Raw genomic sequence first — 27,191 nt, forward strand, 5'->3', positions numbered from 1 at the left:
CAGTATTTTTTAAATGCAATGTCAGAGTATTTCTGTATAATCAGAGTATTTCTATCTAATTTATAATAATCCTATGTTCCAGATTTGCTGTGAAAGATTGAAAATTATATTATTTTAGCACTAGTTTAATTAACTTAATATTAGCATACTTATTATTTTTAATAACAAACGGAAGTAACTAGAAGCAATCAATTGAACAGTATTCTGCTGGAGAACCAGAGAGAGGGATGGCCTCTAAATTGCCTTCAGAGGAAATATAAAAAACTGCAGTGCCATCTAGTGGCCATTCTATTGACTAAAACTCACGGCTTGGTTTAGTTAACCAATGCAGAAAGAAGAAGGAGTCAGTCCAAACTGGTAAGTGCATTTCAGAGAATAATAGGCACATCTTGTGAAAGTATGGAATGAACTACACAGACATTGCTGTTGAAACTGATACCCTGTCTACTTTCAAGAAATGGCTGGACGAGATCTTTGGTTCAATTAACAACAAACTACTGAAAAGGCTAGACAGTTTACAACTGAGAGGAGGCAATTAAGCTTTGCTTATTTATGCAGTACCCTTGGTATGACATATGCCATAATAACATTCACCAATGGCTAGTAGCAGGATTGCCCACCCTGTGCCCTGACTCATGCATGAAGCTCCCAAGGCACTAACTGATATAGATGTCTGGTAAGCACCCGTGGGAGAGGTGTCCCATAATGAAAGACCTATAACAACCTTACAAATGCTGCACACTCTCCACCAAAACTCTTGCTCAGTACTAGAGTTCTGTGCAAATCATTATCCCTGGCATTCACATGGAGTATGTTAAGTTTTGATTTATCATAGAAAATTACATCTTTCATCCACTTGTTGCCCAACATTAATAAGTTATTAAATGTTGGCAAGGATTTAGTCACATGTGACTGTTCTGTCATTTAAGATCACTTTATTGGCCATATACAATTTCTTGCATTAGGAATTTGTCTTTTTTCACATACCCCAACTTGCTGTCCGTGAGACACAGAGACAGGGAGAGAAGCTTGGTTTAAGAGCGCAGGTTCAGCCATTTATACAGTGCCCAACGGCTCAGGGGCCCAACGGAGTAGGATTCCTCTGCCAGCTGCGGGATACGAACTGGCAACCTTCCAGCCACAGAGCCACAGCACCGCCCCATTTATTGGCCAATAACCGCATTTGCTGCAGCTCTGTCCCATCACAGTGACATTCTAGCACTTAACGTCCCATGGCATGTTTCCTAACCCCAAAATTTATCAGCCAGGTTCATCCTGCAGATGAATAGATGATTGGTATGACTCTTTGACATCATGTTTTTAAAGGGCAGGGATGTGAGCAAAGAATGGGCTTTGGGTCATCGCCATTCCCAAATGACATTCAGCACAATTCATGCTCTGTCGCATTCATCACCTGTCACTGAGAAATTATGTTATTTTCCATACCTGATAGTTTTCCCCTTAAAGGATGTCACTGCATTTTCATTGCCTCTCGTGATATGTATACTCTTTATAGTTTAGAGTCCAGTTCACTCTGGTCTAAAGATCATAATGCACCTGGTCCCCTCTAGGACTGCAGACTACACTCACCTTACTGGGGACATCAAGATGGCCAAAGCCTGCATGAAATGGTAAACTCCTGAGGGGTTATCCAGCACTCTTATCTGGAAAAACAGAAAATGCATAAGAAATCAACTTGAAAAATGAGTCAATGTAAGGTGTACTTGCCAAATTTAATTGAAAACAAATATATTAATGCACATACTGTAATAAACCAATGTGACAAAATGAAAACTAAATCTTTCTACATACAAGACACACTTAGTGATGTATTTAAAATACTTTCTGATTGAAATAAGAATAAAGAAAAATAACCACGTACAGACTGTATTTGGCTAATGACTAAATGACCACAGTTGTGGTATCATAGGCAGTAGAATGCAAAGAATTAAACTACAGAAAATCTATATGTGGCGTTTTGGAAATTAAGATTTTATCACTAATGGTTCATCCTTCTCACAGAATTAAACCTGTTAATAACACTAAGAAACCCAGATCTCCTGCCTGTTTTTTTTATTTAAAAAAATAAGCAATAATAATACTGTTATACTGGGTTTTTCCATCCTTCTGATGTGTATAAATCTGATCACAGGTTAACATCTTAAATTCGCTATTTATGAGCCAATTCATCCTTTATTTTAATAATATATTTTGCCTTTATAACTTACTTTGCATCTATCAAGACCAGTAGATTAATATTGCTTGGCAATATAAAATGGAGAGAAAACATGCTGCAGATCTGAGCTGAGCCCGATCAGAAGGGAGGCCCTTACCTGCAGAAAAGATACTGCCCACTTGCCCACCCCAGCAGGGCACATCAGGAGGTGGCAGAGCAGGTACAGGTGGTCACCAGCAGAGCCCACCTTGTGCAGGACAGCCACCTGAATCACAAAAAAAACTCCCTTAGCTCTGGGAAGTAACAGATTTTAAAAAAGCCTCTACCCACATACAGTATGAAATACAGTTTTGTTTAAACTTAGACATCTTGATTAGAGATAGGGGTGATGGTTAGGTTTTAGGCTACTGATCATAACATTAGCGGTGGCACTTATAATTCCTAGTTTAAAGATGGTAAGGTTACACTGTGTTAAGGATAAGTTAAGAATGTAATTGGTAGAACTAGATGAGCGGTCTTGGGTTAAGTATATGGTTACTTTGGACAAGGGTTATGGTTAGGTTTAAGGCTTTGGACAGATATTGGGATAAATTAACATTACTATTGACAGTGCTATGGGTTAATTTTTGGCAATACTATGGATTTGAGTCAGGTAGATGAATAGGCTTACATTAAATGTAATCTGGGTTTAGAGTTAGGATAAGGTAGTCTTTGGGGTGCCATCATATTAATGTTAGATTTGATGTTTGGGCTCAGGACAGAACTGTATCAGGTAGATGTGTCAGGTAGGTGTTTAGATTAAGACAAAGTGGATGGGAAACAGGGCTCGGCCTGTTTAGCAGTCCATCTGCCACAAGAGGCTGCTAAAGGGGATCTACCTGTTGTAAATACTCACTCTTGGCGTCAAGTGTTAGATTATTGGTGTTGGCTGTATAAATGTGTATTCTCACACGGGTGTAATTACTGGGTTAATTTGATGTATAAAGGTTGCAAATGGTTTTAGTGGCTTTTTTAACATTTCTATTTTAAATCTAGAAAAATTCCTGAAATAAAGCCTCCCATACCTACTACTTTGATGTGACTGTGAAGCTTTGTGTATTCAAATTTTTGGGAGCACCCTGGGTAAGAGTGATGACCCAATCAGATGAGCAATATATCAGGAGGGACTGTCTGTGCTTCCCCACACTGACCTGATGTCAGCCCCAGACGCTTGGGGGGGGTGGTAGTGTGAATGATACAGTAACCCCACTGGCCACTGGCTGAAATATGCCAGAAGGGACCTACTGTACATAGGTGTGGCAGCTTTGAAGAATCTGGGCATCACTGGCACTACTGCCCCAATCTAATGAACCCCAGCCATGCATGCCTTCCTACTCAGGGAAGTACACAGGGTGAGATTTAAATCTAAATAAACAGGTTTAAACCTAGGAGAGATGACCTCATGGTGCTAGTGGAGGCTGAGGTTTTTTAACATTGCCTTGTTGCCTTAAAAAAAGCTTGGAATAAGCCCTTGTGCACGTACTTGGAGTCGTTATGGAGTTGTGTGCACAGGAGGACTGCCACAGTTAAGGGTTGGGTTTGTCCCAGTCTGCCTTGAGTTTCCATTTGGAATAGGTGTGAGATCATAATTAATTTTAGATTCAGGCTTAGGTTTTCATTTTGGGTTATGTACAGTTAATATTTGAGGTTAATAAATTACAGCACTGTACAAAACAGTTGCAAAGATTTCTAGCAAACTAAAGTTTACTCATCAATTTATAGCTACTTTAATTTCCCCATCTTATTTGCTAGGAAAATATGGAACCCTTTTGCTAATAAAATATCACTATTGAATGCATATTTATCATTCTTAATAAAAATAACTTGTAACATGCATTCAATTGTCAAAATATATATTAATTTGTCTTTTGCAAAAATATAGGGAAATTATGAGAAATTACACAATTACATGTAATATTTCACATATATGCAAAGTGCCTGAAGTAGGCTCCACGGCCAAAACGTTGTGTTTTCTCTCTTCTTTTTTTCAGCATGGAATAAACCTATTACTTGTTCCTTTGCAGCCTAGGCATGCTGACGCAGCTACCCACCTGAACTACTACATTTCACATATATGATACATATTCCCATTTATTTGAAATTTATGGTTCTGATGTACGAGCAGAGAATAGGGCTCCACCAACATGTGGGATTCTAGCAAAGGTAAAAGCTGTGTTCTACCAGTTTCTGCAGCCAGAGGTGGATGTCTCCTTGAAACTGAGCATCATCAATGACCCGCCGAGTGAAGCTGAAGAGGACGCTGATGCTCTCCTTCAGAGGCTGCAAAGAGGAGGGCTGAGCCACTAGATCAGGGGAATCTGATGGAAACAAGGATAAAAATTACACAAAACCCGCTGGCTACAAAACATAGTGAACTTCAACAACTAACAAGGACAGACAACACAGAGACACTCAAGAGGGTAAGAGTCATGTACACAGTTCTATACCTATACCTTAAACCACAGCACCTTTCCTGGAGGGCCAAAAGGATTCTGGTTTTCCTTGACCTGAACCCTTACTTACCTAAATACACTCATTATTGGCACAATTAAGAAGCTTAACAAACTGAAGCTTTTCCTTGTTCTTAAGAAGCTGGAGATTAAAAGAGAGCTATGATGCCCACTGGACAGTGGCCCTTGAGAACTGGAGCTCGGCATCACACCTTAAACTGTCAATACAAATCTGAATATTAAGTATTATTAATATACCCCTAATCTCTGCTTTTCAGGGACTTTATCCCTCATTTGCTTTGAAAGCCCCTTAATCTTCATGGTTGAATCTGCTCAAAATTCACAACTAGAGCAAGAATCCTCACAGACAGGTGGTTTAATTCTGAAATCATGAGAATTAGTATTTTTGCACACAGAGGCCACTCAAATAATTGCATTGCTCTGTAAGATCATGTAGTGCACCTAAAACAATTAAGATTTTCAAAGCAAAGGGGTTGAATACTTATGCGATTACGGGTATTCTATTTTTCTTTCAGATTACCTATTCACATATTTTTTACGATTTTGCTTCAGGGCTATTTAACTGGGAAACCCAGATAGGAGAACAACTGATGAGTGCAGGCAGGAAAGGTTTGATTTGTTGTTTTCTAAATAATAGTACATTCTGGGAAAATCATAACCACTAGTATAATCGGTACAGTCTTGTTTTCACTAAGTAAGTATTCTGTTCTTTTTTACTCTAGTGTTGACATCACCATGTATAACTATATACTGTTTTTTAAGAAAATAAGACCATGATCAAAAGGCTACCTGCTGCAGACCCAGTCATTCTGCCCCATTCCGCTCCATTTTACACCATCCTACTTCATTCTGCCCCATCCAGCCTCTTTCTGCCCCGTTCCACACCATTATGCTTCATTCTACCCCATTCCGCGCCACCTTGGTTCATTCTACCCAAATCCATCCCATTCTGCCCATCGTGCCTCCTTCCGCACCATCCTGCCTCATTCTGCACCATCAAGTCCCATTCCGCTCCATTCTATACCATCCTACTTCATTCTTCCCCATCCAGCCTCTTTCTACCCAGTTCTACACCATTCTGCTTTATTCTGTCCCATTCAGCGCCATCTTGCTTCATTCTGCCCCATTCCATCCCATTCTGCCCCATTCATGTGTGGTGTGCGTTCTGGCGCACTATGGCTGCTGTTGCATCCTCCAGGTGGGGCAGCACATTGGTGGTGGTGGAGGGGAGTCCCCATTACCTGTAAAGCACTTTGAGTAGAGTGTCCAGAAAAGCATTATATGAGTGTAAGCAATTATTAATTAGTATAGCAATTATTATTCAGCCTCTTTCTGCCCCATCCTGCTTCATTCTACCTGATTTCACATGATCCTGCTTTATTCTGCCCCACCCCATCCTATTCAGCCCCATTCAGCCTCTATCTGCCCCATCCTGCCTCATTCCACACCATCCAGCTTGCCCCCTACCTGCAGTACACTCCTGCACGGCCACGGCCCTGGTGCTTGGGTTGCTGCTCAGCAGGCCGTACAGGTAGGACTCCACCTGCAGCCGTGACAGCACTGTGGTGTAGGAGTGCAGCGCCACCGTCTGGTGGAGGAGCTCAGCCTTGGCCTCAAACAGCCGGCGCAGCTCCCCCAGGACCGGCTCATTCAAGACCACCTGCTGGAAGCGGTGAAATCCGCACACCTTGGTCTGGTCCGCACACAAACCCTGCCAGCGAGAGTTAATGTTAGAGTTAATGTTTTGTGTCAGGATTCAAACAGTGACATCAACTTGGGATAAAGAGCTGCCTTTGTTTTACATCCTAAGCATCTCTTTACTGATAGGATGCACCAACTGCAGGATCACTAGAAATACGACATATGTCTGACAATTGTTAAAATGTATATGGTATTATTCTTAAATGATTAAATGAGAAACTCCTTAATCTTTTTATTCCACAGCAGCCAGTTTTTCATAAATATATACTCATTTATTTCTCTGGAAATGTGCTAGAAATTCTTATTTCTCTTTAATCACTTAAAGAAAAAAAAATCTCTCCTGAAATGGGTTTTTAAGAACTACACCCTGAAAATGTGGGATAATAAAGTCCCTAATTCTTCGAGATTGGAGGAAACTCTTCTTGTCTCACCTTGAAAGGGATTGCACCTCTCCAACAAAAGTTTCTGCCAATAAAATCAAGCCCGAAAAATCCACAACCTCCAATTGTTAGTATTAAATTTTACACGAATGACTTCAGAACGAATGCGTACAATGCATATTTTAGTCCTAAATGGCCTCTTTTTAATGAGGTACATTTCATCAAACCCTCATCCAGTATAGACGCCAAATAATTTTGAAAGACTTTTGGCTAAAACTTCTACATAACTTCCAACTAAGAAAGTTCTTTGTTGTCAACTTTGAGAAGACATATCACAAAAGTATGCATCAGCAAATAAGTGTTGATTTATCCTTGGACTGGGCAATTTTTTTTCTGCCTTTGTAAATACAGTATTTAGCTGCAAAACACCACAGTGAAAACCATCTGGCTCAAGGGCTACTGAATTTTAGCCAATTAGAAATTTAGCAGCATATTTAATCATGCCAATGTTTGACATCAGTGTGATTGTGAATTATCCTCACATTATGTGGTCTAAAAACTAAGTTAGAGTAACCCCTACTAGAGATGGTAGAATGACTCAATCTAAATGTCAATATTATTATTAAAGATCATGCAAAAGAAAGTTATGACAATTTAACTGGTTGTGACATAATCAACAAATAAACATATAATGTTAACAACATACTTAAGCTCTTTTAAGACCCAAAACTTTATTCTATTTTTGTAAATGTATATTCTAGCCAAGACCCTCAATTATGTTGCCTACATGACCCATTTTGTGGCCACCTTTAGACGACGTTCAAACAAATAACCTAAATGAAGCAATTTCACAGTTCTAAACTGCCTGCAGTTTTACCACTGAATAAGGGACTTTCCTCAGATAGCTTCCTTCTGTAAAAACGCCCAGCTGTATAAAGGGGTATTATTTTGGATAAAAGCAATTATTCACACCTTGAAAATGTATTTCTGCATGCGAGCATAGCCTGCTGTTAAATTTCAGCTGAAGCACTCAATGTATGTGAAGAAGTTAAGGTTATTGTTATGGCTTTGTAATCTTAATGCTAACCAAGGACAGGAAGCAAGTCTGTACAAAAAGGGTTGTGGGAGTATGGAACAAGGCCCATCCACGTCCTTGAAGCTGATACACTGGCTTCCTGCAAGAAATGACTGGCCTAATCCTTGGATCAGTTAGGTAATCAAAAGCCAAATGAGCTAGATGGATGAAGTTCCCCCCTCTCATTTATAAACTGTTTATGAGTTCTTATTACTGTCAGATAGAAATACATTGTTGCTGGTGCTCCCCCCTTTCTGTAAACAAAAACAATCTTTGGGGCTTGACTGATATCTTCCATCATGTAGAACGACTTCTCTTTTTGTGGAAAGAGTTGGGAAAAACTGAGTGCCAAGAGAAATAGCTTCAAGCCTATAATATTCCAGAGCTCTATCGATTCATCAGGCCACAGGCTTCTGACATTAAGATTTGCACGGCTCAATTCACAGAGTAGTACGTCTTGAATTTAAAAGGAAAGGATGAGGGCGGTCCCTGTAAACTTCTGCAAATAACACCCCTGAAAATGAATGTTAATTTTCCGGCTCCTGTAAATCAAGATGCAGTTTTAACCTTTGTTGGCATACCTCATTATCACCTCCTGGTGCACAATTGTAGTTTTAGTCATTAAGTGCTGTTAAGTGCTGTGTGTTGACAAATGTACAACTTATGGACCTAAGCACTAAATGGTAAAGACTTATGAAAAAAAAAAACATTCACATTTTGGTTAAATAATGCAATGCAAACTTTTAAAGAGAAAACTCTGTCAGAATTCTTGAAGTAAGCTACCTCTTATAATATGAAACCTAAATAAACAAAGGGCAAGAAAAATACACTACTACATGATATATGGTACTAGTAATGATCTCTGTAAATATAGTTAAAACCAAAAAATGATAAACGGACATCACACTGAAATCCATTACTGTACCCCAGTACACAGTGTGTGTCAGAACTTTTTTGTACTCCATCTGTGTGACAGACAGCCATGCTGCAGTCTAGTACTCACCTGCAGTGTGAGCTGTTCATCCTTGAAATGCCACAGGCGGTTCTGTGTGCTCTTGTAGTCTGAATTGGCAGCCTGCAGTTCCGTCTGGGCCTGAGTGAGTTGCTTGCGACACCTCCAGTAGTGCATCAGAAGCTCATGGAGCTCATGGCCCTCCTGTTGAGCCAAGCTCTCAAACTCGGCTGCGTGCAGCTCCACGTTCTCCAGCCAGGAGCCAGGCTCCCACAGCCTCAACTGCTCCTTGGTGAAGGGCTGTACAGCTGGGCACAGCTGAGGCAACTCGGGGTAAAGCCTCTGCTGGCTCTTCTCAGGCTTTACCAAATCCACCGGCATCAGACTAGGAGGGGATTCCTGCTCTCCCAGAGGAAGCACAGCTGGAGCTCTCTGTTCTGTTCTGGCAGCTGATGTAGTGATTATGGAGCTCTGCATCAGTGAAACCTCCACGGTGCCAGAACACTGGTCCTCCATGGCCAATAACTCAGGCTCTAATGAAGCAGGACACATGGAGGAAACTAGTGCACTGCTGGCTTCCTGACCTCTTCCAGCTTGGCAAGGCTGGGCATCTATGTCCAAACATTTGGAATTACGGTCTTTAGTCCATGTTCTGAAGACTTGATGCTTTTGAGTGTCATCATTGCAGAAATCTTTATCTCTCTGGTCCTTCTCATCGTGGACAACCTGTCCTTCCTCATCAGCATTTTCCTGGCCTCTGGTGTCAGCTCTTACAGCACCTTCACAGCTGATCCCTGCCTCCCTTCTCTTAATCTCTTTTTTTCTGGTATCTGGGCTCAATAATGACGGCACTGTGCATGGAAGATCATCCTCCCCTTTCACTTGCCCCTCGGCTGCGTTGCTCAGAGGGATGTCGGTGAACTCATGGCTCGGCTGCAGGTCATCTTTGTTCCTATGCTGCAAAGCTTTGTTCAGAGGAACAGGAAAGGAATCCTGGCAGTCTGGGGCACCAGTTTTTCCCACAATTTTTAAGACTTCACTTGGCTTTTGCTTTTTTTCCTAGGAAATGAAGAAAAGGAATAACAGATGTTATTTTTTATTAAATAAATACATGATAATTCTAAGAAAAGATTTAAGTTTCACACAGATGTGCAAAAGGCACAGATGATTATAAAATTCAGCGAGAAGACATTTTTGCCTATCAGTTTTTACTTAACATTGCTAATTATTTTATGCCTGGAAAACACACATACCAGTATTTGTGTATAAGATTTTTTTTTACTGCCTCTTGCTCAATTAGTGTTTTGTTTTACAGCCACCTAATTTGGAATCACATGGTTTTTCATGTGTTGGCTCACAGCTGCAAGCCCCAGAACAACACACAGAGCGAATGAGGAAGTAGAGACAGACTTCTCCAATCTGCCCATCTTCAAGTTATTCATCTTCTAAGACACATAATAAATAACTGCACTACAGAGCTTTTCCTCCAAAAGAATCACAAAGAGAAAGAGAGGTTTATTCTTTACCGACAGCACTGCAAACCTACAGAAGCCACAAGTGTCACTGGTTTACCAAGAGCTGCAAAACCCTTGGCCAACTAAACCTAACTGTCTCCTGGGTGGTATTCAGTCAATTGTGCACTGCCACTTGGGAAACTCTCATCATGACTCATGACTTGGGGTCAAAGAACCTGCAATGCCTGGATCATAGAGCCACACAGAATCTGACAATCAAAGCAGGAAGAATTAATAAGGTTTTGACTTGTATATGTTTGGCTTTCGGATCTATATAAAGACACTGAAATAAATTTAGAGTAACTCTTTCATTCATTCTTTTATTTTAAGATTCTACAAAATTAACTAATGGAGGGTGAAAGTAAAACAACATTGTTTTTAATCTGAAAACATGTTAACTTTTTTTCTGTTCTTTTGGTGCTCGTGCTTCTAAATATATGAAGATATTACAGTCTTAAGTCCATGTGTAGATATGTGAAATTTCAAAAGGCTCAAGTGTGTCAATGGGAAAATCAATGACATCATGAACATGGTTTGTATCATCCAAATCAACATGCACTGGCAAAGGGGGGCTATGAAATTAAAACATTTATAGAAAGTTTAGGACAGAATGGATATATGTAAACATTCTGTATCACTGCAGGCAAAAAAAAAATCACAAGAATATCAACAGAAAAGATTACACCTATATATACACAACTCCAGCTTGTTACAATTAATAGCGGCCTGCAGCTCCCTCTAATATTTGCTGTTCATTCCACTTCTCTTCTGTTTTCTCTGAGCTGTCTAATATATTTTCTGCACTACCACTTAATATGAAATTAATAATAAATTTTAGACAGAATTCTGCAGTCAAGCAGTTTTATCTTCTATTTTAAATGTGGTTTTGGATTATAAAATCATTTTAAATCTTTTTTTTTCTATCCTCAAATTGAAAGGGTTTCACAAGGATGCAAAGCACAATGCTGGTACTTTCGATGCTTTGTTACCTGAGATTTCCCACTCTGCTTCACTTTGGATTTCTTTGGTCTCACAGCTTCAGCCATGTCTGCAGTTGTAGGCTCATGACAGCTGTCGATCTGCTTCCTCAGATTTCACTTAGCTTCACAGACAGGATCTTGGTTCATCATCCAGGTCTCATTGGACACATGCATTCTTACCCTGCAGTGTGTTCAGTCATTCTCACATGTTAGAAAAGGTGCAGTGTTTGCTATGATTGAGCTCCAGCAAGGCAAAGCTTTTCCAGTACTGTGTTAGGTTTGGCCAAGCTCAAGCAGCCATTACTTTTTGGTATTTTGCTCAAACCGTTTTACTTGAAGAAGAAACACCCCCCTGTAAGGAGTAGTGTAACATGTCTGGGCGTATACTTCAGATGATCACTCGATCCCAGTTTACTGGAAAACAAAACACGAATAACTGTGGCATCTGCAAATGCATCAACAACAATACTTGAAAACACGTATTAAACTGTAGATCATTCAAATGAATTTGACTGTGTAAGCAGCAATTAATTTACTGCTTACATAGTCATAGGAAACAAAGACATTAAATCGAGAGAAGTTTCAAATAATAAATTAATAACGCACAATACCCATGCATTTATAAAAACATCTATTGGATTATGACTAACGAAGCACAGTATTCAGTCAATACAGTACTCGCTACAAGGAATACACAAAGCAATCTTAGTCCTGTTATCCGGAACGTACCCGAAAAGAAAACTTTAAACAACATGACATACTTTGGTTTTAGATGACAATTTCATTTATTGACAACATACTGTACACTTAGACACCGGAAGTCCTTATTATGTGTTTCTGACAGCACGTCATTTCGAAACGTCGAAACTCAAAGTAAAATTATAAACAACGAGGACACCGACGGTTTCATTTACACATTATGCTTACAATTATGTTAATTTAAAAAGTTAATTTGCTTAGGAATAAATACTGGCATTTTTTTGTATTTATGGAGCATTTGCAAAGCAAGCACTTACACAATTTATTAAAACTGCCATTAGCGTACCAACCAATTAAAACACATTACATTTTAAATTAACAATACATACAAAATAAGTACATACTTCGACATCTCCTACCAGTTTCTATCCACGCAATTATGTTTTGCTACCTTGTTTTGTTTTTGTTCTTCTCAGGCACTCACAAGACACAAATCATTCACATGACCACAAATCTCCACCCATTGATACCAAGGCCTACGGTAAACTAAAAGGACTAAACTTCCACCAAACATTTTGGATTTAAGCGTTATAAAATGGAGGCCATTTTGGCTCTAAAAGAAAAGCTGTAATTTCAATTTTTTGCCCGGAAAACATAAAACATACAGCAGATAACTGTATTTTGCAAAAACTGACCCTGGTTACAGAATATCAGTTTTTGCAACAGACTGCAAGTTTTAAACGAATAACGTGGTATAACATTATTAAAAGTAAATATAGATATTTAGACGATACAGTACTCGTTAAAATCCTATACAAAACATTTAAACATCTGAAGATCTTCGTTTACGTTTTACAGTAGGTGCAATAGAAATTATATTTTGTAGGTATATATTAAGTGCTTCATAATATTTTGTTGATCAGTTTATTGAATGACTTACATGAAAATATTTTCAATGTGTTTTGTAGGTCTGCTTTGATTTGGCGCTTTTTTTAGATATTAACTAATTCAACCATCCTGTTTATGTCATTTTAATATTAGCCTTACATATGTTTCCAACTCTATATACTGCATTTCATGTTCCCATTATCATGGAGGATTTGCTTTTTTAACAAAAAGTTTGCTGATTGTTGCCCAGCACTTATAAACACATTTCACTTTGACATGCCTTTATTTCAGTTAATGAGCATGTTAAGATTCTGAAAAACGTCTGGTGTCTCAGAGATAGACTGAGATGACTGCCACTAGCACAGCAGTAAAGCCCTACTTGTGAGCCAGACATGTTGGTAAGGAGATCTGTGACGCAAGTGTTCTGATTTACCAAGTCACAGACTGAGTGAACTTGAACAGGTGAAATATTGTAATACCTACTGTAGTTTTATGTAAAAATCTTAAGACACAAAAGTTTAAGAGCAAATTACAGTCATTACTGAATTTTAAGGCTCACGTCAGGTCCGTTAAACAGGTCATAGATCTGTAAAATAAGAATGGTGTTGCTATTCTGATATTATCCATTGTGCTTAAGGATTGTGTTTTACATGATAATGCGCTTTATAACATGCCATGTATTTAAAAAAAAATGTAGTGGGCTAGTCAGTGAGTATTGCAGTGAGAACAGAAGGCACTTCTTTAACCAAATGGCTGTGGGGGTATGGAACAAGCAATTTAGCCATGCTGTTACCTGAAACTGATACCCTGACTTTCTTCAAGAAAAGGCTTGATGAAGTCCTTCAGTCTGTTAACTACCAACTACTGAATGACTTAGATGGGACGCATGGTCAGGCCTTATTTCTGTCACACTTCCTTGGTCGCTGTGAAGCACTTGTTTCATGTCATTACCATCTTCAAAGTGTAGTTTACAGACTGCATCCATTTTCAGTCAGTCAAAGAGATGGCAGTTGGAAGGCAGAAAATGTGGGCAAAGTCTCTCTGAAGAATGTTCTTACCTTAGTGTGCCTACTGGTGTGTGACTTTGTGTTGACTTGATGACAACAAATTCTCTTTATGCTCTTTTTGTGTTGACCTGATGAGAACAAATTCTCTTCATGCTCTTTAACTGTTATGTCAATGTATTGATGTGCATCTCTGATGCGATGTCTTTTGACATAAACTACTGTGAAATGTGTTCCTATGCTTTGATACATACTGTATATTAAGAGAAATAAAATAAGAAGCCTTTCTAACAGATATTCATGAATGTTTATTAGTCATTCGTGATTACTTGCAAGGCTTTTTTTCATTACATGTGTTTCAGAGTCATTACATTGCCCTAGTTTATTGACTGTGGTTTTCTGTGGTATTCAGAATACTGATGGAAAATATAATAGATTTTCCTGCTGTTTTCAGTTTAAGTCAATTTAGTCAACTAAGTGAGTTTAAATCAGTTTAAAACCTTCATTATCACAACTTTGATGTCATGTTCATTCTGCCTGGAGCCCTTGCCATCAATGAAACATGAAAAACCTAGCTGAAATGTTCGTGCCTATGTATAGCATTTCCTTAGGTATGAATGAAGAGGAAAGGGCCAGATTGCATTTGATTCAAGAAATAGCATCAGTTTAAAATTCCATTATGTAATAATATATGTGATGATCTATCTCACCCAAATAAAATTCAGATGAGTAAATAAATGTGTAAGTCAATTAGTTCTATCTCAGAAATACCTAGGGAAAAATGCATGTTGTTCTGCCTGAATAGATTCTAAATGGAAGTTGTATTGTACTGTATGTATTTCTTTCTCCTGGAGACAGGATATGCAGCTCATGAACTCCTTTTCCTATGCCTCTTACAATACAAAGTAGAGTTTGTACAGACAGCAACTCCCTGGAGCGATAAATTGTTTGCAAAACCCAATCAAGAGAGCAGTTCAGTCAGGTAATTGCTACTTTTGTTTGAATAAAACAGTGGTTATATTATTTAAAATATAACGTACAGTATGTAACAAAATATGCAACAAAACTCTTCATATTCAAAATTAATTCAGAGCTGCTAATAAACAGACAAGAGAAATGCATATGTCTGCTGTCACAACGCTATTAGGCCATGCATTCTCATTTGAGTTACAGGGTAAGTGGATAAGTGGAGGAAGGTTAAATTGCCGATTAAATATTTTGAAATTTTAAATGAACCCATGATGTGGTAGCCCAGTGGTGCAGTGGTTATATTTGCTGTCTGGAGTGCTGTCTGTGTGGAGTTTGTATGTTCTCCCCATGTTCATGTGGGTTTCTTCTGGCTGTCCAAGTTTCCTCCCATAGTTCAAAAACATACTGGTAGGTTAACTGGCTTCTTGAGAAATCAGCTGTATGTGTTTGTGTCCTGCGCTAGGCTGCCATCCCGTCTGTGTTGTACCTCGCCTTGTGCCCGTTGCTTACTGAGATAAGCTCCAGCTCCCCCTGTAACCCTGAATTGGAAGAAGCGGTTAGAAAATGGATGGATGGATAAACTTGTCTCTGTAGTCAGGAGAATGAGACACATAGACATACAGTACACCTCTGTCATGTGTCCCTGTCAAATCATTTTGTCAGATGATAGATTCCAAGCTCTGCAGCACCTGGCAGTAAAGTCAATCATCAGCACTGCACGGAGAAGTGGGCACAGCCCCGTGCCCTGCTTAGTACCAAGAGGACCCTGTCCAACTGATTAGTGGCCCCTAGTTGTGTACTCCTACCTGTGAATCCTAGTCTATGTCACTATGCTAGATGATAGTAACACCCCTGCAACTCACAACTGGCAAACCACTGGAGCTAAGCATGTGTGAGCCTGGTCAGTACCTGAAAGGGAGACCTCCTGGAAAAGCTAAGTTTGCTGCTGGACGTGGTCTTAGTGGGGCCAGTAGGGGGTGCTCAGACTGCTGGCTGCGTGGTTCCTAATGCCCCAGTGTACTGACAGCGACACTATACTGGGGCATGTAAAAAAATTCTGTCCTTCTGATAAGATGTAAAACCGAGGTCCTGACTCTCAATGGTTGTTAAAAATCCCAGGGCTTTTCTCGAAAGGAGTAGGGGTGTAATCCCAATGTCCTGGCCAAAAATTAAAATTTGCCCTTTATCATTCTTGGCCTCCTAATAATCCCCATCTATGAATTGGCTTCATCACTCCTCCCCACTGATAGCTGATGTGTTGTGAGTGTACTGGTGTGCTATGGCTGCTGTCACATCATCCAGGTGGATGTTGCACATTGGTGGTGGTGGAGGGGAGTCCCCATTACCTGTAAAGCACTTTGAGTGGAGTGTCCAGAAAAGCACTATACATGTGTGGAATTATTATTATTTCCACACATGTAAAGTGTCTTATTTACTCTCACTAGTATATTATCACAAAATATTAGTTCAAATTGAAATGATTTGTTACAGTACTACTGTATATTATAGCACTTTGTGTACTAGTATGTAGCACTGGGTTCTACAATTCAGAAATAGGTACACAAAAAGCTATAGAAAAAAATGTTTAATAGGAGTCCAGTTAAAATGCTAAAGCACTGACAATTGTTTTATAATTACATGTATAGTAAACGCTTTGTTTAATGGACTAATGGGGGAGGGCGAATCTATTATTGCCACATGTTCTTAAATCATAAATAACATTTTTTTCAGTTCCAAAACACACTATACTATTATACGTCACTATACTTCACTTTATACTGTTATAGTGATGACCATGACCACTCTTATCTCTCTGTCTGTGTTCTCAAAGACGTTTTTCTGAACTCATACATCAGAAAGACTGCAGAAACCAAAATTATCCTGCAGCTAGGATCACACCTTCCCCCTTCTCTCAACGACAGACTACATTTTCTCCATTCATTGAAGGTTTCATTTCACACCTCTCTACACCTATTCTGACTTCACACCTCTTGATTGGCCTCTCTTTCTGTCCCCTGCTCCCGCCTCTCACTCCTCCTCCCTCCCAACTGTCACGCTCGACATCCCTCCCTAAAGGGCGCTCCACTACTCTCATTATTGTTCGTGTGATTTAGCTCTCCCGGTGTACCCTTTTAGTGTTATTATTTAAAGACCAGCTCCTCCAGTCCTCGGGGCTCATCATTAGGGAAAGCTGTCGCGAGGCTCGCCTAGCACCAGGAAACCCTACATCCGTCTCCTGAGGGCATAGGCCTCATCCCTGAGACCTCCCGTTTTCTGAGCCCGGGGTCTGGAGGATCTCGCCCCGTCACCCTTGGACCTCCATGTTTCGTTTGTCTGTGTGCTCCCCCCTCCCGGGGAATTTAACTTTGTCGCGTTCCAGGATGGATTTCCAGTTTATGGACTTTCGGACCGTGCTTTGACCTGCCCTTGGACCCGTTTGGATTTGGATGCTGTTTTGTCTTCCCCGTACACTGTCTCACGGACTATCACTTTTATTTTGTGCACTATTAAACCCCTGTGTGCTCCTTTTTACCACACCTCCTGTTTTCTCCAGCTCTTACCGCATCGCATAGGGTCTTCTACAAGACCTGATACGGATTTCAGTCCGTGTCCGTTACACCAACCTTTGTTCTGCTGCTACTTTACCTTTGCTTACTGCCTTGTCTCTCACACACCTGAAGAAGGCTCCACGACCAAAACGTGTTTTCTTTCTTTTTTTTTTCAGCATGGAATAAACCTATTACTTGTTCCTTTGCTACACTATTATATGATAAAATACACATATATCATATCATATTATATATTTTGACTAACAACTGCAATCAATACAGTCAATGAACATTGTTCCTGTGCCTTTTATCATAAGCATACAAGCTCTTTATTTCATGTGATGTTAATGTACTGCATACAATTCACTAAAGCATACAAAACACATGCCTATCATAAGCAATTGGCCAACAACTATAGGGCACCTTTGATATTCCTGAATTTAATACTTGTGTAAGATTTAACTTTGTTTTATTTTTTGTGCTTTTTGTCATTACTGCAGGGAAAATCTGATATTTCTGATTTTACAGCCATAATTCCATTTTAGCAGATTTTGTCCATTCAATCTGAAGTCCATTAAACCAAGGGAGTACTGTACTGTATTTATAATAAGAGAGTCACCCGTCATATCAACTAAAACACAGTGTTTCCTGAGTAGCCTTGGTTGCTTGGAAAAGTAGTGAAAGTATAGTCTGTTTCTCAAAATAAATAATACAGGAAACAGTGCTCAACATCGTGGGCCAAGCTAATAATCATACTGTAACATTATGACAATAAACCCTTTACAAACTACAGTAAGACTCATGCCTCAAATATGGGGCACATTATGTTAAATTCTGGCATGAAGTGTGCCTTTATGTCAGTCTCCATTCAAAAAAGGGCTGTAGAGAAATATGGTAGAAAATTGGAATTAAAGGAAAGTGTATTTAAAACTGAAAACAGGAGGCAGCTCAATACGTAAAGAGTCGTGGATGTTTTAGACAAACTACATTAAAGCTAAACAGTCTTCTTGTTTCAAATGTTTCCCATAATTTATGGTTCTTGAAAGAAAACAAGTCAAGCAAAAGTTTTGAGACTTTTTTTAAGATTGCATGTTGAAGCATTATTGGATTAACAGACCCAATGGAAAAGTTGATCATTAGGATTAGTGAGAGAATCAGGATGTCTCCAATGTTGGCTGTTTCTCAAGAAATCTTCTTGTGTGGCCTCCTTCTGAGAAAGGCAGCCTGGAACAATTTGTGATTATTTTCTTGTAGGTTCCTTTGCATGCCAACTTTCTTTGCTCTAGAACTCTTCTTTAGTCCCATCTAGGCATTTAGGTCTGTCCTCAAACCACTATTTACTCAAGCATGCTGAAATCTTCAGTTCCTAGTGCAAGTGCTATACAGTAACACTTTGTGCACTCTATGGAAGGCTTCCTGGAAACAGAGGGTAAGCTATTGTTGTCTCAATTTTTGTTTCTTAGAGAAAAAGATGGACCTCTACAATGGGCTCTCCATTGCTAAGGTGCACACAGTTATGTTTAACTAACATAAATAGACCTGCTTTCTCTTGTTTAAAACCATTTAATAATTGATTGTAGATAAGGTTAAGGTTAAAAGGTTATTCTATCAAATGTGACCCTTTCCAGCAACTGATGCATTAAATACTTTTTTAAGGTTTTGGTGTGCAGGAGTGAGTTGTATATGTCAGCAAAACATGATTTAAGTGAAGGAGAAAGGAGTCACAAACTATGAAAAAATAAACATGATAATTAAAATACCATTCACTGGCTCCATAATACTCGAGAAAGACAAAAAAAAGCATATGTGGTGCTATTTATTCATGCTATATATATACAGTGGTGCCAAACTATGCTTTGGTTTCAGATAATCATTGTAAAATTTGTCTGGGTTTAAAACAAGTTAATTATATAAATGAAGAAAGAAGCATGTTCCAATGAAAATATATATTTCTACTTTTGGCTTCAAAGGGAAGTTGAAAATAATGTAATTATGAAAAGAGCATATGTGGCTTTTGGCCACAGTGTGCTTAAGTTAAGGCTCACAAATATTCACTATGTAGACTTCACTTCAGCATACTCTGTAACGTTCTGGCAGGGAATTGGAACACCCTGTGAGAGACATCTTCAGATAACTTCATGCTTGAGTTCTCTTTGAAAGGTTGGCCTTGTATGCTATTTAAACCTTAGTAGGATTCACAGAGAAAGCCTTACTTTGCTTTTTACATACATTAAATTGATTCTGAGTTGTTTTCAGTTTATTTCACATGCTTTTTTAAAAGGCCGTTTGTGCTGGATCTGGCTGATCCAACATTAAAGCCTGTGAGAATTGTGACGCTTGAGATGAGGTTGCTGTGGTTGCCAGGAAGAGTTTGCTTAAGCCACTGTTGAATGCGATACAGGCAAATGGCCCGTTGCTTTTCACACAGACGCCTGGTACAGACAGATAATCCACAGCAACCATCTCCTACCCATCAAGCAATTCAGGATTATCCTCATGTTCCAAACTTCAAAATAAGAAAACAATGGAAAAACATTATATTGTATGAGCTATTTACCACAGGGATAACATAACAACTTTCTGGTTCTGCTTTGGGTCTAATACCGACTTAGAGTTGGCATGACCATTACCAGGAAACAACAGCTTTTTGAAAATAGATGGATGTTTCTTGTAATGTTCCTCCTCAAGAGTCCTGTTTCATGTTACTTTTAGTCTATCCTGCTTTCCATTTGCCACTTCCTTGAGTGCATTTGTTATTCTGTAATATTTGAACTTTCAATCTCTGTTGTATCTTATATCTGTGATACAATGTCTGTTGTATTCATTTACACTTTTTTAACTGCAATCAAATTAAAAGTCATTTAATGTGAGAAATAAAAAAACACAGATGGGGGTGCAGATAACCACTTACTGATGCAGTCTATGATGCCACATATACTGGATTCCTGAAATATCATACACAGTTTATTGTGGTTGTGTCGATATGTTAATCACATTCCCAGGTTCATCATCTCTGGAACAGTGAAAGCGATGATTCTCCGCTCAGCAACCTATTTGAAGATTGAGAACATGTACTGAATCATGGGAACATTCTTGGTAATGCTTTATTTTAATACATTAACATATAATTAATATGCATTTAAATAATAATCTCACACTGGCTTCAATTAATGTATTAATTTAATGCTGTTTTCAATGATAAACAATAATGTGAGAAGGTTTATTCAAATTAATTTCTTCTTCTGACACGAATGTGTAGAATGTATGATAAGAAAATGATATTTTTCTTTAAGTTTGGTTATTATTTCTGTTGTATTCTGTAAACCACGTCATTTGTTTAATGTTAATTTAATAGTAATATTGCGCCGTTTAATATTAATTAAATACACGATTCCATGCCAGTTTAATATGAACTTAAGCCATATTTTTCACTACAATGCTGATGCAGGAGAGTGGTTGTCTCTTACAACATCATGCAACTTTTATCTCACTTCATTGTTAAAATCTAGTAAAATTATGTGAATTTTAACTTTGCATCACTAATTTCTACTTAATTTTTATGTTATGTTGCCTTTTGTACCTTTGAATAGTGCGACCACTAATTAGTGTGTCCATGTTTCTGACTGCAAATGTTGATATTCTTAATGTTCCTAGGGAGTTTCCCATAGAAAGCCACCATCTTGGCTCCAACCTACACTTTGATTCAGCCCATAGCTAGAACTGATGGGGAGAAGTGGATAGCCTCCTACACCCACAGGCGTTTAGTTTCAGCATTCACATTCTGAAATTCTGAAAATGTGTTATCTCATTTGTAATTCAACAAAATCAGACATCATGGAGTGATTACGTTAACATTATTTTCATCAAATTGAGACAATGTGGTAAAATAGTAAAAGTTAGAATGTTAGAATATTTAGTTAAAAGTGCAACATTTAAATCAAGGAATTGTTAAAATAGCACAACAAACAAAAAAAACCTCAGTTAGACTATTCAATACAATTTTGGTCATGTAAAAGTATTTTTTTTTCTGTAAACAGTTCAGAGAAGCATAGCCAGATAAATTTCAAGGCTAAAAGGAATGTCCTACTCTGAGAGGCTAAAGTATCTAAACCTTTTAAGTCTTTGGAAAGAGAAGACTCCAAGGGACTTGATTCAAGTATTCAAAATTCTTAAAAGCACTGACAAAGTGAACCCAATGGACTTCTTTAGACTCGACAGTGAAACATGAACCAGGAGATACAAGCTGAAACTACACTATAGTGTAAAGTATTATAAAGGAATTCTAGGCACTTTTTACACAGAGAGTTGATTCCAAGATCAATTAGCTAGCAGCAACCAACAACAGGCTGAAGAGCTGAAGGCTATTATTTCATTTTAACCTTTCATATTTTCTTATGTACAATATTTTGTGAAGAATTATCTCAAGATCATAGGACTTAATCAGAACACTTTCTATATTTATCATACTAATAGGATGTCTGAAGTCAGGCTAATGATGTTCCAAGGGGACACCCAATAAGAAAATGCAATGTTTATTCTGGCATTTTAGCTCTGGCTTAACCCTACTTGTCTAAGGGTTTACAAATTGCTTGTAGGATGAGGATGTTAACACCTGCATGTAGAGCGAAGAATTAACCAGGGGGCAGCTGCAGAGGTGAAGGTCCACTTGGTAAGCTGTCATCCTTTTCAAACCTTCATTAAAACTCTACAGTATATAGGCTCTAAAACAGTACTAAAGGTTTGTATTCTGGGACAAGGAGTAGACTAATGAAGGTATTGCTCACTAGAATGTAGTATATCTCAGTTAGTACTAGGGGATTGTTGCTCCTTTGTTTCTTCTATTTACAGTTCGAAAGTGCCAACCCCTCCCCCAATATTTTTCAACTAATGGGCTTGCGAATTATATCCAAGTTCTTGAAAAAGTTTGTGAAGCCTGCAGACAAATGATCTCTGCCTGTTCATAAAGCACAATGGCACATTATTTTTAATCTCCACAGGAGACGTCTCAGCCAGCTGAAAGTGCTGTAAGAAGTCTAGACATAGTGCTGCAATGACATAGTGATCGAATTTGTTTTCTCCAGGCTTTAGGGTTGCTTATTGGAGTTGGGCTCTGTCCCCTGAGCATCACACACACTTTGCTCTCCATTGCAGGTGGTTGCGGTTTCTTCACCATACATCTGGCTTGAGGCAAGACTCAATATCTCTTTCTTCTCCTTGTAGAAGCGTAGCTCTCTGCCAGCCTTGCAAGCTTGCCCAAGCTCCTTCAGGGCCAGCTGTAGCTCGTGAGAGATGAGCCCTGGCGTCTCCTGCTCTTTGGAGATCCAGTCTAGTGCCATGTGGCTCCTGGTGTACTCATCCAAACGATGCTGGGAGTAGTAGGAAATAACTTCCTGTAAAGGAGAAAAGATGTGTGTGAGATGGGGACTGTAACAGAAATATGCAGAGACACTGAAAAACATCCAACTGTTTTCATCTAATTCAGGGTTGTGGGGACCCAGGGCCTACAAAGAGCACAAGACACCCTGGAAAGGACACCGGTCCATTGCAGGGCAGACATACAGATACATACACACACACTCAAACAGAAGCCAATTAACCTACCAGCATGTCTTTGGTGTGTAAGAAGAAACCGGAGAACCTTGAGGAAACCCACATAAACACAGGGAAAGCCTACTAACCTCATGCAGAGAGCACCCCAGGAATTGAACTGAGGGTCCCAGTGCTGCAGGGCAGAAATGCCAACCACTGAGCCACCATGCCAACCTTGAAAAAAATCCATACCGCAAAATATTGGGTAGCATTTGTTACCCATCCATCCCTGCTGTGCTAACACGTATCTCAATTTTTTCAGTGTTATAAGATAAGATAAAATCACTTTATTAGCCATATACAATTTCTCGCATTAGGAATTTGTCTTGTCTAATACCCCAGCTTGCTCTCCAAGAGACACACAGATGGGGAGAGAGAAGCTTGGGGTCAGAGCACAGGGTCAGCCACTTAAATGGAACCCCTGGAGCAGCTGGAGTTAAGGACCTTGCTCAGGAGACCAACTGTCACGGATGTCGGAAGGGATGAACCGTGGAATGGCTGGAGAGCGGAAAAAGACCCCATGCAAAGCAGCGGAACAGGGAGTAAGCCCAGTCTCAGCAGTGCAAAGAGTTCAGGAAATGCCGTATAGAAACCTATGCCCTCAGGCCACGGACGGAGCGGTGACCTGGTGCTAGACGGGTCTCAGGACATCCGAACGTCAATGCTGAGCGAAGGTGAATGAGAGACCTGGAAATATATAGCCCCAGAGAGAGAGAGAGAGAGAGAGAGAGACACCAGAAGGACAGCAAAGCACCAGAAACTAGGGACAGGACAGAGGAGGAGCACCCTCTGGCTGCAGAGGGTGTGACACCAACAAAGTAGGATTCCTCTGCCAGCTATGGGATTTGAACCAGCAACCTTCTAGCCACAGGCAAAGATCCTTAGCCACAGTGCCACTGCTCCACCGTATTGTATATCTTGTATACACTATGTATGGTACTAAATGTTGTACTGTATGGTATAATAGTTTTTATATTTTAAATTAATGAGAATAGCTCTATAAAATGAACTGAAATGTCATGATCAAATGAATACAATTCCATTATTTCCAATTCAGTAATCATTGCTGTTATTCTAATACTGTAATGTAAAAGTATGTCTACTGCTGACCATTCATTTTAGCTTCCGGTCCTACTGTCAATCTCAAAATATTAATTATTTTTCACTCATCCAAAAAACAGGTCTAGTGTTATTCATTCATTCCAAAACAAGCAAGTCGGATTATGATTGCCACTGTCAGTAAAGTGAATGGCCACTTGCTCTTAATGAAAAAAGCAAATGCTTAATGTATTCCCCACCTCTGACAGTAATCAAAAACAGGCAAAATTTATCACGCCATTAAACACCTCTTATTCAGATAAAACTGTCAAAGATTCTGGCACAGTCGAACTAATGCTCTTAGGAAATAATTTTCTGTTTGATTTTCTTGAAAATTAAGTACATTACGCCGGAATGCAAAATCAAATATAATCACTGTATAGAATTAAGTGGAAATGTAAAGTGATATACTTGAGACATACTGGTATCGAATTTAACAGCAAAAATGCTTAAAACGTCAAATTCAGTTAAATGGTTCCATGTGTAATATACTGTATATAACTGCATACCAAGCCCTTCCTGTAGTTTAAATGAAAAGTCAATCAGCATTTTTATCTGACTGTATTCCTGCTGATAATTATATAAGTACAGAACCAGATTATTACATGATCTGCTGCGTTACTATTGCACATCCAATACAACTTGTTTGATTTGTAGTCTACTATTAATAAGTAATAACTTAATACATTCATTCTATCTTCTTGCTGTGATACAAAGGTGTAAATATACACATAAAAATAAGGCATATGTTCATATTGCAATATATGCATATTATTTGACTATATTACTGTATATTCTTGGAATGGGGCAGAAATATAGTAGGTATCACAAAACTGTTTCGATTACCTTCTTGAGGACATGACTTGGTCCTTACAGACTTACAGAACAGGAATGCATGACAAAGGTACAGTATGACTTTGAATGCTTAGATCGTTTTGTGAATTTTGTTTAAATTACATTACATTTTTAGATGTAGTGTCAGAGAATTCTGGATAAACAAATTAGCTAAACAAATATCAAGTTTCCTTTTATAATAGCTCTCGGCAGTTAATAAAAACATAAATTATAATATTTAAAATTAATGAGGCTTTAAAGTTGTGGTTACAGCTACATTAAATTTGTCTAAAAATCACTAAATGAAATGTCATTAAATTATAAAACAGCTTCTATTTTTTAATTAATATCCTTCTCAGATGTTGTGAGTGAATTTCAGACTAAATATTCTTTACCTGGCGAGAACATTTCCTTTCTCTGAATACCTTAAGGCTCCCATTCCAGTGCAGAAGCTGGAAAACTGTCATTATTTCCTTAAATTTGAGGAAGAAAGGGAAACACATGGCAATATGATTAGTCATAAAGTAGTGAGAGTGCAAGTTATATATCAGCCTAATTTTTTATGTTGTAATACAGCAACATACTGTCCTTCACATCTTACTAAACAACAAGTAAAAAGTTTTTCTTTTTATTGTTTTTTTAGACACAGAGGCAGAATTCCGGCTGGTCTAAATTGTAGTATTTAGTTCATCTGTCAGTTGCTGCAGCCTCATAACATAAAAGATACACAAAGAATGATGCACAAACACACAAGCAAGTAAGGTTATTGCTGTCAGACTGTGGTTAATGTTTTTTTTTTTTAATTTTATCATAGATTTCTTTTTGTTTTGTCCACAGGAATCCTTTACACATAATGAACATGATCAAGTTCATGTATATATTTCATTTTAAAATGATTATTCCTGTTTAGTTTAAAGTTTATACAAAGGCTGACAACTGGCATATGTTTTAAAAAACTGGTCATGTTATGGATCCTGAAGGATCAGCAGATTTCTGAGGATGTCAAGATGTCAAGAGAAATGTCTTTCAACAACAATTCTACAATACCTGACCTAGCTGTAAAAAAAATAGTGCTGGCTATAATTTTAGAATAGCTTCAAGATTTGTCTGATATTTTGTTCATTATATTTGTTTTAGCGGTCTGGGGGCTTTATTAAAAGTTAACAAGTATGCTTAATCTGCTTGTCAGTAAGAATATTTATCATGCGAATGACACATTAGAAAATCTTGACTCCTGGATTCTGTTTGTATGTTTTGGATTATTTCCATGGACACTAAATACTGTTTCAGTTGAAAAGGAAATGAAACATTTTTTTTTCTCTCTCAATGACTTCAAACTTGATAGAATCCTTTAAAATGGTGAAGTATTCATACTGAAAACCCTACTTACTTTTCAAGAATGTTTTCCCTATATCTGAGAGATCTTTTATAAGGTTTGAAAGTGTAAGGAATAGATTAAATAAGAAGAAATGAAATTCACGTCTTAGTATGAAAAAGAAATCCATTTGTTCCTTGTAAGTTTAATTAGCAAGTAAGATGTTAATGCTTTCCACATTTTACCTTGACTAAATTGAAAACTGCTTTAGTCTAGTAATTTTCTGAATATGTTATAACTAAGTCTTTCCATAACGTAGGTTAAATCAGTATTTGTTTATTAATATCTACAGAAGTATTGGAGCTAGTATTAAGAGAACCCATCAAATATGCTGCAGTACAGAATATTTAATTTGCTAAATCACTAATTGACAATTTGCAAATAAGTAATACATACAGTACAATATTAACAATTAACTATTTCTTTGCTTTAAAGTAAGATATTAGTTGTTAACATTTGTATGATTTTGTCATGTATTTAGGGATATCAGCTTGTACAGTTTAGCTTTCTCAGGGATAGTATCCCGATTCAAGTAAAAATAAACTCTTACTGAAATACCTGAAACTCCAGCATGGTTTTCCCCTTGTTTGACTCCAGCATGAAGCAGTAGGCTCCTATGCTTGTACTGGGATCCCTGGCATCACCTAAACTGCCCTTGAAATGAAACAAATAAAGATGCTAAAATAAAACAAGAAAAGGACATCATACGTAGATTTAAGATTTAAAGCAACGTTTTTACACTTCCACCTGATGAATTGCTCTCGAGTGTGTAATCCAGACTACAGTGATGTCTGTGAACTGGGTGGGGGAAAGACCACAAATAAGATGATAGAGTGAAACAATGAAAAGCGAAAACCTCTCAGAGAGGAAAAAGAACGGTGAGGCAAGACAAAAAAAA

At 38.4% G+C, this 27,191-nt stretch overlaps 2 protein-coding genes across 3 annotated transcripts in view; both read right to left on the reverse strand.

The window, feature by feature from the left end:
* The window catches only part of epg5 (ectopic P-granules autophagy protein 5 homolog (C. elegans)), a 41,473-nt gene extending 28,974 nt beyond the window's left edge, over positions 1–12,499 (reverse strand). The window contains exons 1-7 of one of the 2 annotated variants that reach the window (XM_069187168.1): positions 12,407–12,499; positions 11,298–11,702; positions 8,846–9,853; positions 6,154–6,397; positions 4,397–4,533; positions 2,334–2,441; positions 1,591–1,664 (exon numbers count right to left, since the gene is read on the reverse strand). In XM_069187168.1, coding sequence (XP_069043269.1) covers positions 1,591–1,664; positions 2,334–2,441; positions 4,397–4,533; positions 6,154–6,397; positions 8,846–9,853; positions 11,298–11,354 — 1,628 coding nt within the window. In that variant the 5' untranslated portion in view covers positions 11,355–11,702; positions 12,407–12,499. Of the gene's footprint in view, positions 1–1,590; positions 1,665–2,333; positions 2,442–4,396; positions 4,534–6,153; positions 6,398–8,845; positions 9,854–11,297; positions 11,703–12,391 lie in introns of both variants that reach the window. The other variant, XM_069187167.1, reaches the window with a different exon arrangement.
* Positions 12,500–21,913: 9,414 nt separating this feature from the next.
* The window catches only part of lix1 (limb and CNS expressed 1), a 29,792-nt gene continuing 24,514 nt past the window's right edge, over positions 21,914–27,191 (reverse strand). The window contains exons 4-6 of the mRNA XM_006626782.3: positions 26,852–26,947; positions 25,314–25,391; positions 21,914–22,787 (exon numbers count right to left, since the gene is read on the reverse strand). Coding sequence (XP_006626845.2) covers positions 22,482–22,787; positions 25,314–25,391; positions 26,852–26,947 — 480 coding nt within the window. The 3' untranslated portion in view covers positions 21,914–22,481. The remainder of the gene's footprint in view (positions 22,788–25,313; positions 25,392–26,851; positions 26,948–27,191) is intronic.

This window comes from Lepisosteus oculatus, chromosome 3, assembly GCF_040954835.1.
Source record: "Lepisosteus oculatus isolate fLepOcu1 chromosome 3, fLepOcu1.hap2, whole genome shotgun sequence".
NCBI lineage: Eukaryota > Metazoa > Chordata > Actinopteri > Semionotiformes > Lepisosteidae > Lepisosteus > Lepisosteus oculatus.